This window comes from Otolemur garnettii, unplaced genomic scaffold, assembly GCF_000181295.1.
Source record: "Otolemur garnettii isolate 467f Iridium unplaced genomic scaffold, OtoGar3 scaffold00018, whole genome shotgun sequence".
Taxonomy (NCBI): domain Eukaryota; kingdom Metazoa; phylum Chordata; class Mammalia; order Primates; family Galagidae; genus Otolemur; species Otolemur garnettii.
The window spans coordinates 18390521-18407725 of NW_003852413.1; the positions used below are offsets into that span (position 1 = coordinate 18390521).

At 54.3% G+C, this 17205-nt stretch overlaps 1 protein-coding gene across 3 annotated transcripts in view; it reads right to left on the reverse strand.

Moving 5' to 3' along the window:
* Positions 1-9860: 9860 nt before the first annotated feature.
* CRHR1 (corticotropin releasing hormone receptor 1) overlaps positions 9861-17205 on the reverse strand; it is a 47894-nt gene continuing 40549 nt past the window's right edge. For 2 of the 3 annotated variants that reach the window (XM_003786230.1, XM_003786229.2), the window contains 9 exons: positions 14579-14685; positions 13823-13943; positions 13500-13653; positions 13230-13290; positions 11581-11653; positions 11244-11329; positions 10916-11051; positions 10730-10771; positions 9861-10001 (listed from right to left, as the gene is read on the reverse strand). In XM_003786230.1, coding sequence (XP_003786278.1) covers positions 9861-10001; positions 10730-10771; positions 10916-11051; positions 11244-11329; positions 11581-11653; positions 13230-13290; positions 13500-13653; positions 13823-13943; positions 14579-14685 — 921 coding nt within the window. The remainder of the gene's footprint in view (positions 10002-10729; positions 10772-10915; positions 11052-11243; positions 11330-11580; positions 11654-13229; positions 13291-13499; positions 13654-13822; positions 13944-14578; positions 14686-17205) is intronic. The other variant, XM_003786231.1, reaches the window with a different exon arrangement.

Genomic DNA, 17205 nt, shown 5'->3' on the forward strand with positions numbered 1-17205 from the left:
CGTCACAGTGCTGGGGATTTTATCTGTATTTGTTGTACAGCTGCAGGGAGGTGTTGGGATACCCACCCAGCCTCAGGGTACAAGCTAACCTTCAAAATTGGTCCCCCTTTCTACCAGACACATGATCAAGACTCTTCCTCTGCCTCCCTTGTGGTTAGGGACGGCTGTGTGACTGAGTTCTTGCTAAGGGGAATAAAGCAGAAATTGTGTGATCCCCTAACATTAGCGGCCTAGGCTGAAAGATTGAGGGGCTCCTTGTCCACTGTCTCTGTTTCTCATGAGTAAGAATAAGGCCAGTGAAGTGGTTTTGACTATGGTAATGAAGACAATATCCTAAAGAATGGGGAGAAAGGAAGTGAAAGGAGCTGGGTCCCTGGGGGTCTGCACAGAGCAGTAGCCTGGGATGCTCATGGTGGACTGTTTGGGGGAGAAGGAGGGGAGAGTGAGAAAGGGAAAGGGGCAGATAGAGAGTGAGGGAGAGAGAAGGAGAGGAAGGGAGAGACAGATGGGGAGAGAGAGAGATGGTCTTTCTTCAGCCATTGACTTATCATGGGTCTCTTGGTTACAACAGCTTAACCTTACCCTAATACACCCACTTCATGGATGAGTAAAACTGGGGCTCAGACAAGCTCAAACTGACACACTAAGAAGTCTGGGGGCTCTTGTGTTGCTTAAGTTTCTGGATTTTGCTGTCTGTCCCCAACATTTCAAGCAGACTCTTGAGTCCATCTCATAGTCACTTCCCTGAAGCCAGGAGAGAACTGGCTAGAAAGAGAACTTGAATAACAGTGAGAGCTGGCTTTGAAGTCAGCAGCCCCAGGTCCTGGCTCTGCAGGTCTCCACCAACTCTGTGGCACCTCTCCCACAGGGTACCCAGGACCTCTTCTCCAGGCTTCTCCAGGCCACCCACAATGGGGTGGAGTTGAGGAAAGAGGTTATCAAAGCAACTGGTGTATATGGGAGGCACCTTGGGGCCCCTGGAAAACAGAATGGGGGGATTTGGAGGCTGAAGGTGTCAATCTTGGTTCCATTGTTCCCACATTCTCCACACTGACTGTAGTGGTCCTGTGCTACCTCACTGCACCAATTGGTGCTTGCTCCTTTTCTCTTTGAAGCTGTGACAACACCCGTGACAGAGTTGTGCTTTGTCACCAGCCACCAGCAGAGCAGCTGGCACCCTCAGTTTGATCTGATCACTGTTTCAAGTCAGGGCACCTCTCCCTGGGGCTGTGGCCCAGGTGTCTGGAGCTGGTGCCAAAAAGGTGGGAGCCACAGCCAGAGAATCTCTGCACAATATTGTGCTCCCCTCCTCGCCACCTCCAAGACCACCTCAGCCCCAGCCCCCAATCCAGCCTTGCTGCTCTGCCCTAAGGTGCAGCCCCTGCCATCCATGGCCTGTCTGTCATTCGGGCCTCAACTCCAATGTTATCTGCATTGGGTGGCTTAGAACAACAGAAACTTATTTTCTTACAGTTCTAAAGGTCAGAAGTCTGCCATGCACTAGAAGTTTGTATCCCCTCAAAATTCATATGTCAAAGCCTAACCCCCAGTGTGATGATATGTGCAGGTGGGGCCTTTGGATTAGGTCAGGAAGCGCAGCCCTCCTGATGGGATTAGTGCTTTTATAGAAAGAGGCACAGGAGAGGTGATCTCTCTTGGCCATGTGAAGATACAGTGAGAAGGTGGCCGTTTGCAAACCAGGAAGAGAGCCCTCACCAGGCACCACATCAGCTGTCACCTTGATCTTGAGCATCCTAGTCTCCAGAACTGTGAGAAATAAGTGTTAGTGTTTAGCTATCCAGTCCATGGTATTTGTTATAGCAGCCCAAGGTGAATGAGTAAGTTCAAAGTCCAGCACAGTGTTGGTAATCCATGCTCCCTCGGAGACTTTGGGTGGGATCCTTCCTTACCCAGCTTCTGGAAGTTCTTGGTGCCTCCTTGCCTTGCCACTGCATCACTCTGATCTCTGCCTAAGTGTTGCATGGCTTTCTCTCTCTCTGCCCCTATGTCTCTTCTCTTCTTATAAGGACACCAGTCATAATGAATTGGGGCCACCCTAGTGACCTCATCTTTATTTTGTCATAGTAGCCTTTTATTTTTTACACCGATTATGCCATGAATTCATAGCGAAAAAGTTTCCAGCAGCTCAGGGGCACCTTCCATTAAATGCGGCAAAACTTGCTATGCCTATTACATCATGAATTCATAGGGAATAGGTTCCAGCACCTTATCCCCCCCTTTAACTGGTTCTCTTGGATTTCTTGGTCCTCCTGTGTGCTATGCCAGTCTACCTATTATGCCACAAATTCATAGGGAATAGGTTCCAGCGCCTCCCTTTCAGCTGGTTCTCTTGGTCCTCTGGTGTGCTATGCTGTCTGCCTATTACACCATGAATTCATAGGGAATGGGTTCCGGCTGCTCAGGCTCCTTTCTGTTGGTTCTCACAAGGTGAGCTTCTCTGGTTGGAGTAGGCTGGAGCTGCGGCTGAACCCAGCCAGGGACCTTTCTCTTTGGTTTCCTTCTCCTTCTGATCGTTTTCCTTCACACATTTTAGGAAGCTATCTCAGCGCTGAGAGTGCTTAATATGCTCAACCCGAACATTAATTCTGTTGGCAAGAATCTTGCCCTAACTTGTTTACAACAATGCCAGGAGCATTCTGGGTAACATTGTAGACTCTTCCTATTTTGCCATGGTGACATTTGTGTGGCATGCCTCTTTGAACAGTACCCATTCCCTTTATGTCTATGTCACCTTTCTTGTAGATTTGCATGTATGTGGCCAAAGGAATAACTCTATGTTTTCTAAAAGAACATGAATCGGATGCCTCTCCTCTGTCCCTTTGTTTGTCATGTTGGCAAATTAGTGGAAGATGGTATCTCTGTCCGAAAGGCTAGTGACCTCATCTTAATTACGGCTGCAAAGACCCTATTTCCCAATAAGATCATGTTCACAAGTACCAGGGGTCAGGAATTCAACATATCTTTTGAGGGACACAAGTTAATCCACAATACACATGTTATTCTGACCTCTGAGTGAGTTTGCACTCACTGACCTGAAGCCCTCCCCTTCTATTATAGGTCCATCCTTGCAGTTCTGAGTCATCTTCCTTGGGAAAATCCACATGGATGAACTACCGTCTCCAACACCAGCCTGGATTCTTCAAAGCTTAAAGGACCTTGTAAAGCGGTCCGCAAAGGGAAACGCATCTAGATTCTGACAATCCTCTGCCTCCCAGTTTTTGGCATTTGTCTCACCCACACTTAATTGGACAGCAATGTTTTTGTGACTCATTTATATGGTGTCCTTTGAAGCACTCAACTCAATTTTCATAAGAAACATCGTGTTTCTCATCTGCATTGTGTGTGCTCTTCCGATTCATCCATTAATGTAACATTTAGTTAGATTACAAACGGTAATTACAATGGCAAGCGAACTGTCAGAAACACATTAGGGAATGAATACAACTGACTGGCGATCGAACCACCAGCTGGTGAGGGGAGACATGGTCAGGGTCAGGAGGAGGCTGCCAGCTGCACCTTCTGAGAGTTCCCATTGCCCACGGACAGTTGGTCTGGAGAGTGTTTAGGGGAGGGAGGCTTGGCTTGTGAGGCTCTCACCATGGAGCACAGCAGTGTCCAACTGGGTGCACCTCTCTGAATCATACAGCTGCTGTGCACAGCAGAGATTGTGGACAGGCAGCCCCTTACAGAGGCCCATGATAATAAAACTCTTCTGGGGCCCCAGCTGCTACTGGTGTGCATGTCCTTCCTGGGGCTGTTTTCCATGCTGGGAATCTTGGATCTTTTAAAAACTAAGGATCTTAGGTTTGGTGCCTAAAGCCCAGTGAGTAGGGCGTCAGCCACATACACTGAAGCTAGTGGGTTTGAGCCCAGCCTGGGCCTGCTAAATAACAATGACAACTCCAACCAAAAAATAGCCGGGTGTTGTGGCAGGTGCCTGTAGTCCCAGCTACTTGGTAGGCTGAGGCAAGAGAATGGCTTAAGCCCAAGAGTTTGAGGTTGCTGTGAGCTGTGACACCATGGCACTTTACTGAGGGCGACACAGTGAGACTCTGTCTCAAAAAAAAAAAAAAAGCCTAAACAAAACAAACCCCTACCCCCACCCCAGGATTGCCAGCTGCATTGGCTGGCGCCTGTAATCCTAGCACTCTGGGAAGCTGAGGCGGGTGGATTGCTTGAGCTCATGGGTTCCAGACCAACCCGAGTAAGAGTGAGACCCCATCTCTATGAAAGAAATAGAAAATACTGGAGCAAGAAGATCGCTTGAGCCCAAGAGTTGGAAGTTGCTGTGAGCTATGATGACACCATGGCACTCTACCCCAGGCAACAGCTTGAGACTCTGTCTCAAAAAAACAAAACAAACAAACAAAAAACCTGAGGATCAACACACCTACTAGCCTGGCTATTATCCCCTAAACCAGACACTATCAAGTTTTGTCCAGGATATGGAGAAACTGGAGCCCTCATACATCCCTGGTGGGAATACAAAGTCATACAGTTGCTATGAAAATCAACTTCAGCACAGTTATCATATGTGTACCACCCAGAAAATTCTGCTGTTGGATAGTTAGCCAAAAGAAGTGAAATCAGGTGTTCAAAAGAAAACTTGTGCATGAATGCTCATAGTAGCACTGTTAACGGTAACTTGGAACAGGTGGAAAGAACCCAAATGTCCACCAGCTGGTGAAGGGAGGGGGCGCTGTATCCATTGCGGCAGAGTATCATTCAGCCTTAAAAAGAAATGGCGTTTTGCTACATGCTACAGTGTGGATGAACACTGAAACCTTATGCTAAGTACAGGAAGCCAGGCACAAGAGGACAAATTTGTATGACTGATGACACTTACGGGAAATATCTGAAATAGGTAAATCTAAAGTGACAAAAAGCAGATTGTGGCAGCCAGAGCTTGGGGAGGGGATCTAGGGAGTGACTGCTTGGTGGGTGTGGAGTTTCCATTTGGGGTGAAGAAAAACTAGATAGTGGTGACAGTTGCACAACATCGTGAATGTATTTAAAGCCACCAAATTGTGCATTTTAACATGGTTGAAATGATGAAGTCTGATGCTATGTGTATATTCCCACAATTACATAAACAAAAACAAGGACCAATGCCAGTCCCCTCCAGTGGCCCTGTCCTCAGGACAAGCCTCATTTTGGTTCTTCAGGGCCCTGTCAGACCCGCAGGGGCCCTGCTGCCCTTTCTCCCTGAACTCCTCTTGGGCTCCAGAAGCCCCAGGGCTCGAGGAATTCTCTTTGAGCCTCTGCCTGGAACCTGGCTAACTGAAGACTTTTGGGGGAGGGAGTCTATTCAAGCTCTGCTTCCAGGAACCCCCCCCTCCCTGGCCCCTCTGCCTTGGTGTTGCCCATCCCTGTGCCACTTCGAGCCCTAGTGGGTGCATTCACGTGGGTGGCTGGTATCCAGGCCATAATTCTGCTCCAGGACCTTGCATCCCTGCCCCCGCCCCCCAGACTCTAGATGTGACTACTTTCTTGGGTGGCACCCTTGCTCTGGGACCCTTGCTCTTCCTCCTTGGCTGTGGCCTGGGCTCTCAGGGAAAGACAAGGGCAGTTTCCCTGCCTTCTATCTGGGGTCCTAGATAGCACCTGGAGCATTTATTATCTTTATCTGCCCAGGGCAGTGAGGGCAGCAGGTCTTGGGAAGGGTAGGGAAGGTGTCCGGGTCACCTGGCCTCCTCACCTGCCCTCAATTCCCTGCCCAGCACCTCCCAGCTGCATGTGCTAGAGATGGTACAGACCTGAGAAGGGGTCAGACCACCACCTGCTCCTTCTCTGCCTCATAATGAAGGTGAGGAAATGAGAGAACCAGCCTCTGTGCCCTCCCACCTTCACTGAGGCCTACTGTGCCCCCCCAATCTCCTTTGGAGCTAGGAGGCCCCCACCCCCAGCTGCCTTGGCTCAATGGGCAGTGGGCAATGAGGACCCTTTGGAGGGAGACGGGGACAGGGTTGCAGTCTGGTGGCAAGGGTGGTCTCTGGGAGTTTTCTCCCGATGATGATCTCACTGGTGTTTTCAACACACTGAGGGCTTTGAAAAATATGCACAGCCCAGGCCTCTCTTGACCTTTCTCTTAACTCAGGACCCTCAGGGGTTGGTGGGCTGGGGGTGGGGGTGGGAGGTGATGCCCTAAGGTGGAGCTGGGACAGGGCTAGGACAGAGGATAGGTAGGCTGGCAGCTGGGACTGGCCTGGACTTTGGGTTTAGGGAAGAGGCCTGCGCTTTGCTTCATCTGCAGCTAGTGCCTCACAGGAATTTCACTGGGGAGGAGACTGGAAGAGGCACTGGGGAGGGAGGGTAACCTTATGGGGACCTCCAGTTGCGTAGGGCACACACCATGGAGCCCACATGAGGCTGCCCTGACTTGTCATCTGGCCATGCCTCTGTTGGGTGCCCTCCGGCAGGTCTCTAACTTTTCTCAGCTTCATTTCCTCCATCTGTTAAATGGGGATGACAGCACCCTGCCTCATAGGGCAGTATGCGGAGATGAGATTACCATGGAGCGGGGTGGGCTTAGCAGTGCCCGGATCCTAGTAAACCATCAATAATGGTCAGCATTGCTGTTGGTGGAACAATGCCTCTGGGCCAAGTGCAGGCAGGTGAGTTGAAAGTCAGGGGGCCAGTGGCACCCTTGCAGGGGCTGCACAGAACCCGGGTTGGGTGCAGGGAACCCCAAAGTGAACTCTGGTGGCCTGGACTGCACTGTTTGAAGAGGAGCATCATTTTAAGGGTGGAGGGTGTCTGGACGCTGGGGAAGGGAAGGAGGTGTTGATATGAAGCTGGATGCTGGCTGGGCCACCTTTGGGCCAGTCCCATTATCATGTGGGACATGTCCCAGATCCATCTGAGACCCTGATACTCTTGTCTCAGAGCTGCTTCATGGGTGTTGCCTTGCAACATGGAGCCCCAAAGACCTCAGTCATTGGAGGGATGACAAGAGCCCTGTACTTAGGGCCAGATGACAAGCTGAGCCTCAGAGCAGAATGGCACAGACTCCTGGCCTAGGGCCCTGTCTTGACCCCTGGCAGAAGCCCAGAACACACATCTGCCATGGACAAGTTGAGCTGTTGGCCTCTGGGCTGCAGATTTGGGGGCTCAGATGTTCCCAGCTGTGCGCTGAAGGAGCCAATCTGTCCTCAAAGTCTCCAGATGGGGGGCCCCTAGGCTCTCTCTGGAACAACTCTGCCTGCCCAGGGACACCCCTTTCAGCTTCTCTGATGACTGCTAGGTTTGCCTTGGAGGTGTCCTCCCACAGCCTTCCAGAGCCAGACACTCTGAGTCCCACAGAGGTCACTGGTGTCTACCCTGGCTCACTCCCCGCCCAGGACCCAACACAGTGGTGAGTGCCCAGGAGGTGCCTGAGAGGGCTGCTGGCTAGAGCACTGGGAGACACCTGCAGAAAGGGCACCTCTTGCCTGTGCAGCCCCCTCACTGCTGCCCCCAGTTCCTCAGACCCCTCCAGCCTTGGGAAGCCCCCCGGTGCTACCCACTCCATACAGGGAAAGTCTCACTCACTTCTCCTCCATGGAGTGAGGCAGAGTGGAGAAAGCTATCTCAGTTGTGGCCATCTACAGCTTGCTTGTCACTTCTGGTCACCCCTCTCAGCTAGGATCCTTTGCTGGGCTTCTCCCCATTTCTCCTGAAGCTGTCCCGGAAGCCATCAGCTCACCTCTGTCATGCCCTGGGCACAGCACTTGGGCACTGGCAGAGCAGGGCACCCTGTGTGGAAACCCTTAGCTCTTCTTGGGACCCAGAACCCCACCCGCCATCCTCCGCCAGGAGCTGTCAGCACCACATGCATCTTAGTCTGTTCCTGGTGTCCAGACACCCAGGTGCACACGAGCACACGCCCCCCTCCCCCCACCATATGATCCTCCTCTGGCCCCGGGTGGTCCTCCTCCCTGGTCAGAGCCCCAGAGGCGAGGCCCTGGCTGCATGGGGCCCCCGCAGAGTTCTGCTGTCCCACTTACAGCTCCCTGCCCTTGCCATGCGGCACATGTGGCTTCCACCAACCTGAGCGATGCTGGGCCAGGGAACTCTGGTCTTCTCTGTGGCCCACATGGACATGGGCAGTACAGGGCGGGTAATGTCCACCTGGAAGCAGCCCTCAACCAGTGACTATCAGGAACTGGTGGATAAATACATGCCTCCCCGCCCTGGGAGTTCCAGCTGGCTCCCTAGCTCCCCCAGTGAGCCTAGGGCTATTGTCCACAGTCCACAGTGGTGTGGTGACACCCACCCACCCTCTCCTGGCTGCCTTCCCAGCCTAGCCTCACTCCCCCGGTCCTCCCTGTGCTCCCCTTCCCTCAAGTGTGTGCCAGAACCCTTGTGTCAAGGTCTGCTTCTGGGGATCCCAAGCTGAGACAGCACTCAGGCCTGTCCAGCCTCACTGCTTCCTAACCCCAATTCCTCCTTTGCCCAAGCTACCCCTACTGTGGTCCTCCCCCCAACATCCCTAATCCATGGCCTGTCTCTCCCTACAGCTGACCTCTTTACAAAAGGCTGCCCCTAACTAACTGGGCCCTGGCCAGATCCCCTGCTTCCTCTAAGACCCCCTGCCCTTACCCTCTGCCAGCCCTCAGGGGCTCATCAAGCACCCCATGCTTGACAGGTGTAAGTAGTGTCAGGTTCTCAGCCACACAGCAGCCTCTGAAAGCTGAAAAATGGCCCTCACTTCTCTGAGGCACCCTCCCTACCCAGCCCCAGCAGAGTCCAGGCCTTTACAAATGCTGGTTGAAAAGATAAATATTATTTTTCACTTTAGCTCCCGCCTTACAGTCCATACTCTCATCTCCTAGGGGCACCCTTCGTGAGTCCCACTCTGGCTATCCAATCACTCTGGACATGGATGGGTCCAGTGGGGGCTGTCAGTGATCTGCTGGCCAGCTGGCTGTCCCAAGAGCCACTTGTCTTGCTCCAGGCACCTGGGAAGATGGTGGCCTTCTCCTATCTTTGACTACCTGGTGGATCCTGCCCCTGAGGCCATCCAGGGCCACAAGCTCTGCCCCAGGGGTCAGGGCACTGAAGCTGGCAGACTAGGAGCCCCCAGGAGCTCTTTGCCCACTCCAAAGGGGGACTGACCATGGCTGGGCACCCTGGCTCTTACTCACAGGTTGCTCTGTCTGCCTCCCAGCCCTCACCTGCTCACAAATGGGAAACACCTGGGGGCAGGGGCAATAGGAATCAGGGCCAGGGTGCTGTCCACAGTCTGTGGGGGAAGCCAGCCTGGCCTGCAGCGTAGTAAACAACAAAGGGTGCAAGGCAGCAAGGCAGGGCATTTCTGGTGGCAGTGCCACAGTGCTGTTGAAGCTCCGGTGGCTTGGGAGTGGTTTCTAGTGATGTGGCCCGATGTGTGATGATGATATCTCCAGGGCTCCTGAGCACCTGGCCTGGGCTCTCTGTGGTCAGGCAGCATCCCCGGAGGCATCATCTGGTGACTCAGATGCTGTCATGAGAGTTTCCCATGATGTCCTTTGGGCAGCAGCCACCCCGCAGTTGCTGAGGATAGCCCCAGGTCCCTGGTGGGTTGGCCTTTTTGTGCTCTGGAAAAGACAGCTTGGAGGGACATGTGTGCGGCCGTAGTTTCCATTCATTCCCAGTTCCCTCCTCCAGAGGCCCTGGGCCCAGCCCAGTCCTATGAGTGACTGTCCATTCATCCCATGGCCCAGGCTCCGGCTGCTCTCACAATCTGGAACTCCAGCTCGGTTGGGGGTACAGGGTGGCCCTCCCAGGCTGTGTGTCGGCTGTGCCTGGCTGGGAGGGGTTGAGAAGGAGCAGGCCACCTCCACAGACGGTGGCCAGGGAGCCTGGCTATCATCTTCAGCTCAGACTGCTGTGGACTGCTTGATGCTGTGAAAGCTGACGCGGGTCGGGGAGGTGGGGATGGACATGGCACGGGCCACCCGGGCACGGATCGAGTGCTTGTCCTGCCATCGGTGCCACCTCTTTCGGATGGCAGAGCGGACCTGTGGGCATAGGGCAGGGCACATCTGAGCCTAGGGCTGCTGTCTAGGTGAGCAGTTCTCCAGGCAGGCAGGGCATAGGGCACAGGTGGTAACACTCATATCAGTAATGCTGTTGATTTGATATTTGTTGGGACAATTTTCTCAAGCGTCCCAAGGAAGTGGCACCTCTTTTTTTGAGATGGAGTCTCACTATGTTGTCCTCAGTAGAGTGCTGTGGCAACACAGCCCACAGCAACCTGAAACTCTTGGGCTTAAGCTATTCTCTTGCCTCAGCCTCCCAAGTAGCTGCAAGGCCCAGCTATTTTGTTGTTGTTGTCATTGTTGTTTAGCGAACCGGGGCTGGGTTCAAACCTACCAGCCCTGGGTGGCGCCTCTTTCTAATCCACACAAGGGCACTAGACAGCCTCTACCACGAAGAATCCCTACTCTCAACCTACCCATGTCCCCTGCCCCTGGGCTCAGCCTTTCCTGTTCTTCCCAGACTCATTGAGGAGACTGAATGAAGCCCTGGGGCCTCAAGGAAACTGCCTCAAAGAGCAAAAAAGTGGTTGCATTGTAGCAACAAAGTGAACAGGTGTCAGGGACCCACTTGGAGTGCCCAGCAGCATCCCCATGGGACTTGAGAGGAAGGGGAGAGTGCACCCGAGCGCACGAGGGGGCTCTGGACAGTCCGAAGTCCCTATAGGCCTCAGCCACCCTGAACCCAGTCCCATGCTCCAGGTCCTCACCTCGCTGTTGAGGAAACAGTAGAACACTGACACGAAGAAGCCCTGGGAGGACAGACAAGGCCATCAGAGACTGGGCACAGGTTGTCACCCCATCCAGCCTCAAGGCTTCCCTCTGCTCCCCAGTGTCCTCCCCCCACGAGGTACAGGTGTGGCCCTTCCAGGGCAGGCAGAGGGGAACAGCCATACCTGGAAGGATTCCAGGAAGGAGTTGAAGTAGATGAAGACGACCCGGGAGACATCATCCTCCCCGGGATTGACGAAGAACAGCATGTACGTGATGCCCAGGAGTGGGAGCAGCACCAGAGTGGCCTTCACTGCCTTCCTGGGGGCAGGGCAGGCGGGGAGGCCCACAGTCACAGCTCAGCCGGGAGGGGAGAGCCGGGGCTGGGAAGGGACTGGCCGGTCTCATGAGTGTCTGAGGTGGGAGCTGGGGTTTCAGGAGGCACTGCCAGGCCTAGGGGAGGGGACCCTTGCTCAGAAGCCCCCAAGGGTAGGGGAGGAAGGACCCAGTCACCTGTACTGAATGGTCTCAGAGGTAGTGGATGCCCGGAGCTTGGTCATGAGGATGCGGACGATGTTGAAAAGGAAGATGAAATTGATCTGCAATTTGAGCGTACCAGCAGGACAGTGTGGGTGAGAGGTGACTGACATGGAGGGAGCCAGGACCTCAGCCCTCTCAGTCCCCACTGCTCTCCCTCCTCCTCGTTAGCAGTTGCACACAGGCCTGGCCTGCACCCACCCTTGGGGTGACCTCCTCCTTCAGGCAGAAGGTCCTTCTGTCCACAGTTAGCACTGATGCACCACCCACCCCCTCACTTTACTCTGTCTCCTGTCCCCTCCCAGCTTCTTACCAGCAGAACGAAGATCATGGGCCCCTGGTAGATGTAGTCAGTGTACACTCCAGGCCGCTTGCCAAACCAGCACCTAAAAGGCCACAGAGGAGAGGGCCAGGTCGGGTCATCTGGGGCCATGTCAGTGGTATGGGGGAGGGGCAGTGCCCAGCCAGGGTGGGACTTGGGCCAGAGGCCAGGATGTGGGTGTCCCAATTCCAACCCCAGCAGATCAAGCCACTCCATCCCTCTGTGGTGCCTCAGATGTCCCACATGCAGAGAGGACAGCATCTTCTGTGAGATGTAGACACAAAAGGGTCCAGAAACAGGCATGGCCCCACATGCCACTGCTCTCCCTTTTCCCCCAGTGGTCCCTGGCTGTGGCTGAGGCTTAGCATGCCCCTGGGGTGCCAGAGAGGTGCGGCACACACGTCGTCTTGCACCCCCAGTTAGCATCTCTGCCTGCATCCCTTTAGATGCATCCTGATCAAGCTTGAGAGGAGGCTTGCACAGACCCACTTTGCATTTTCCTAAGTTTCCTGCCAGCAAGCCCTTCCCAGGGAGGTCTGTGGGAAGCCCTGTGTCCGCATAGACATGCAGTGGCTAGATCTCATGGTGCCTCCTAAGCCAGAAATTGGGATTTTTTAGTCAAACCTCTTGACTTTTTAAAGGTTGACGAAAAAAATCAAGTTTTCTCATTTCTGATTTCTGGATGTAGGCCAAATGTAGCTATCTAGGGGCCAGGTCCGGTCCTCAGGCCTCTGGTCTGTAAGTTCTGACACCCAGGTCCCTTCTGCTGTGATGTCAGCATCTCACCACTAGATGGAGCGTCAGAGCCGCTCAGACCCATTTTCTTCAGCCCAGGAGTGCTTTCCCCTCCAAGATACTGGCCAGTACAAGCACACACGTGCATGCACACATGCACACACATGTGCACATACAAACAGTTTCTGAAACTGTTTTTCTACCTCCTCCAGTGCCCACACAAACCCCTGCAGGCTCAGCACCATCACGGACCAGGCTCCTGCTCAGGGCACAGCCTTCCTGCCCAGCTGCCCCTACCCCCACCGGCTATGCAAACTTGGTGAGAGACAGCAGGACTGGGGAGGCCCCATCCCTCTGTGGGGGAGAGGAGGGTTTGTCACTGTGATGGAGGTTGCCTGGACCCCAGTCAGGAAGGGGATTCCTGAGAACATCTCTTTAGCAAACAAACAAACAAACAAACAATCCTGATGCCTCCCCTGGCTACCTATGCCCACCTTTCCCCCTCTCCCTCTTTCTCTCACATACACACAGTAGTTTTCAATCTTTCTCAATCTTACATGAACATCAGAATCACCAAGACAGTTTTTTAAAAATCTAAGTTCCCTCCTGGTCGCATCCCAGACCAGTTATAGCCAACACTCTGGGGTGACACTTGGGCATCGGTACTTTTTTAAGCTTCCCAGGCCATTCTAAGATGAGTCAGGGGCGGATAAAGGAGGCTGGATCCTGCCTATCAGCTGCCCTCATCAGAATCCCTTTGATGGCGTCCCGCCCCCCAGCTCCCTCCAAGATAGATGCAGAATTCATGGTCCTGAGGGGAAAGCAGGCTTGGCCCACTCCTTAGGGAGTGTCAGAGAAGAGGCAGGAGCTTGGGCCTAGGAGAGAAGGGGAAGCAGGTGGCTTACTTCTCATTGTCGTAGTACAGCTTTCCAATGGCCCAGGCCACAATGATGGGGAAAGGCACACCTGGGGGAGAGACAGGTTGTTACAGAGCCCCTCCTCGGGGCAGCCCAGGGCTTGGGAAGGGGGTGCTGGGGTTGCTGGGGTTGACCTGGAACTACACATTGCCTACCCCCAAGGAGAGGCAGAGGGGTATGGTGCAAGCTCCACCCCCACCCGGCCTCCGTTTCTCAGGCCCCCAGCCACAGCCCAGGCGGGCCGGAGATGCAGCTCACCCCAGCCGATGCAGATGAACATCCACTTTCGCAGCCGGTCGGTGGAGTAAGTGAGCACGATGGCCGTGTGCAGGTAGCAGCCCTCGCCAAACATCCAAAAGAAGGTGGTCACGTGGAAGTAGTTGTAGGCAGCTGTCACCAGTCTGCACCAGCCCTGTCACCCCCAACCAGAGCTGGCAATGGGGGAGGGGCAACATCCCACCCCAGCCTGGGGCCTCCTTCAGGCAGGATGGGGTGCACATCCTGTCCCTCGCCCAACCCCTCCTGGCTCTTCCTCTGACCTGTGTGTGGCCCCCTCCCCTCCCCCTGTCCCCAGGACGTACCACATTGCTCTGGTGGACCTTGGGGCTCATGGTGAGCTGGACCACGAACCAGGTGGCATTGCGCAGGATGAAGGCTGAGATGAGGTTCCAGTGGATGATGTTTCGCAGGCACCTGATGCTTCTGGGTGGATGACAGGAGTGACAGGAGAGTGGATGAGGCACAGGCCACCAGTGCTGCTCCAGCCCAGATGTATGGGTGGGGAAACTGAGGCAGACTGGGACTGCCTGGCCAAGTCACACCGGAGGTGGCAGGAAGTTTCTCCTAATGTCCCCAGGGCCCTTCCCACTTTCGGCCCACCCAGATGTAAGCTCCTGGGGACAGCACCTGGCACGCAGCCCATGCTCCCTGAGCATTAGCCCTGCTCACACCACCCCCATTCTTGGCCCTGCAACCTGCATCCTTGGCAGCAGAGTTGGGGTCCAGGCACTTTCAAATCTGAAAAGGGAGTGCTACTCTACCTCCATGGCTCTATCTGCCCCATCACCCCAAAAGGATACAGTCTGGGTATGGGTGACATAAAGTGGGCCTGGGCTTCCTCCTTCCCCACCTGGCCCCCAGCAGCTAGCTACTGGGGAGGGGCAGAGAGGCTCTGCCACCGATTCCAAGAGACCCGACACTTCTGCATGTGCCATTCTCTCCCACCACGGGCAGCCAGGCGCCCCCAATCCAGTGGCCATCCCCCAGCCCATTCCCTTATCTACTTCTCCACTCTGCTCTGGGTGGGGACAGAAGAGGGCAGTACAGGGCCTTCTCACCGGAGCCGCAGAAAGAGGACAAAGGCCACCAGGAGGGCCAGCAGGGAGATGCAGTGGCCCAGGTAGTTGATGATGACAGCGATGTGGTAGTGCACCTTGCTCTTTTTCTGGGGCAGGAGAGAGGGGCAGAGGTGAGGCTCCCACATGGCCACACCCCTGCGCCCACTGGACATGAGCAGCTCTATGAGGACAGCACCAAGCAGTGGCCAGGACGGTGCAGAAATCTTCACAGTGCTCCCGGTGTGGAGCCCTACTGTGTGCAGGCATTGCTCTGCGGCAACACCTCCAAGCTGAAGCTCTGTCTGTCCGTCCCTCCCTGAATCCCATGCTCTGCCCATCACTCCGTGTTGTTGGACAACTGAACCTCCACATCACACGGGATGCCCCCTCTGAGCGTGCAAACGTGTGGGGCTCACAGAGGTGCCCTCGTGCTCATGTCCACCAGGTTTCCATTCAGCCCAAACACCAGGTCACCTGCAGGAAGAGCTGGAAGGGCATCTGTTCCTGATTTCATAGGAAAATAGACTCGCTCAAAGTTACCTAACTTCAGAACTACCTCTTTCCTGCATGTGCAGTTTGGCAAGATGCTAAAGCTACAGACAGGTTCCCAGCCCATAATGGGGGACTGGCTGGTCCCCCAGCTCTCTGCACACAGACGGCAAAGCCCCCATGCACCCTTTTCTAGTCCTGAGGAGACAGGGCCTAGAAACCTGAGCTGGGGAGTCAGTTTGGCTCCATCACTGTGTGTGAGTGAAGGAAGGGAAGACAGATGTTGGAAAGCAGCTGGCTTAAGAAGGGGGGTACCCACTAGCACCTCCCTCTGTCTCTCCTTTGTCATGCCGAGGATGACAATGCACAGAAAACTGGTGACACACAAGTGCTAAGAAAAGGATGTGCTCACAGCAGCCCTGTCGTCTTTCCAAAGCCACCAAAGAGCTCCTAGCCCTCTGTGGACTTTGCTGTTAGAACATAGAATCCACAGAAGTCAGAGCTGTCCTCAGGGTCAGATCTGCCCTATCCATCAGGCATGGGCATATGCCATCCCCTCCCACCAAGAGCAGCCAGCCACTTGTCTCAAAAAAAAAAAAAAAAAAAAGGAGGGGCTTTCCCTGCCCCCTGCCCCTGCTGCTACGCACCCTCAGGGAGACCCCCTCGGGTCTGACAGGTCCCTGCCGAAGTCCTGTTCTGGGAGCTGCCTTTCCCAGAAGAGGGTTTCTGAAACTTGGCAGAAAATCACATTAGCAACTTGAGCCTTGGAAGGGCTGGGACCCAGCGAGGTGTAAATGAAGGCAGGTAAGCAAGGGACAAAGAAAGGGGAGGGGGCAAAGGGTACCTATTGCCCATGCAAACGGAGAGGGTGCATGGTGGCAGATGCCACAGTCCAGGGGCTCCGGAAGATACACACACCACAGGCTGTCTGGAGCTGATATTTAATTTCCTTTATTAAATTTTCCACAAATTCATGCAGAGAAGCCCCTGGGTAATGACAACATCTGTGGAGTGTGTATCGTCCACAGGCCCAGGCTGGACAGCAGGAGCGGGGGGTGCAGGAGCCTTCCGCCACCAGCTGCCGCCAGTGCCCCCACAGCACCCCATGTCAGGTTTTGCTTGGGGCCTTGGGGCTAGGGTGGAGAGGAGTCATTTATTAAGCACCCACTGTGTGCTGACCAGCAGGCCAGGTGCTTTACAGACGTTATTGTGTTTCTTTCTCCCAACTGCCTTCTGAGATTCGTACTTTCATCCCTGTTTTCCAGAATAACTGGCCCATGCCACGCAGCCAGCAACTGAAACCAGAGTCTACTTGTCTTTAAAACCCCTCTTTTGCTGAGCACAGTGGCTCATGTCTGTAATCCCAGCACTTTAGGAGCTGAGGTGGGTGAATTGCTTGAGCTCACGAGTTTGAGACCAGCCGGAGGAAGAGTAAGACCCCGTCTCTACCAAAAATAGAAAAACTAGCCAGGCATTGTGGCAGGTGCCTGCAGTCCCAGCTACTTGGGAGGTTGAAGCAAGAGGATTGAGGTTGCTGTGAGCTATGACACCAGAGCACTCTACCAAAGGCAACAAAGTGAGACTCTATCTCAAAAAATAAATAAAAATAAAACCCCTCTTTTTCCTGTCCCAATGGTACATTTCTTAGGGGGACAAACAGGAACTGAAAACCCAAGCACCTTCTCTGGGCAAGTTTGTTCAGGGCTCATGAGCCTCCGGGGGCTATGAGGAGCCTGGAGGCTTGCAAGGGGGGTTCCCAACAGAGCCTGATAGGGATAGCAGGGCCAAACCATTCAGGGGGACAAAGTCTCTGTGTGACTCCATGGTCTGGGTTCAAGCCCTGTCTCTCCCTGCCGCATCAGCTGATGCAATCTGAGAAAGAGAGAACCCAAGAAGACAGCTGGGGATACAGCAGTGTCACCCCAAGAGACGGCCAGAAACAACCTGAGAGAGAGATGGCTGCCACTACCCTGAGAGATGGCCGCCACTACCCTGAGAGACGGCCGCCACTACCCTGAGAGATGGCTGCCACTATCCTGAGAGATGGCTATCACTACCCTGAGAGATGGCTGCCACTACCCTGAGAGATGGCATGAAACAAACTGAGAGAGAGATGGCTGCCACTACCCTGAGAGATG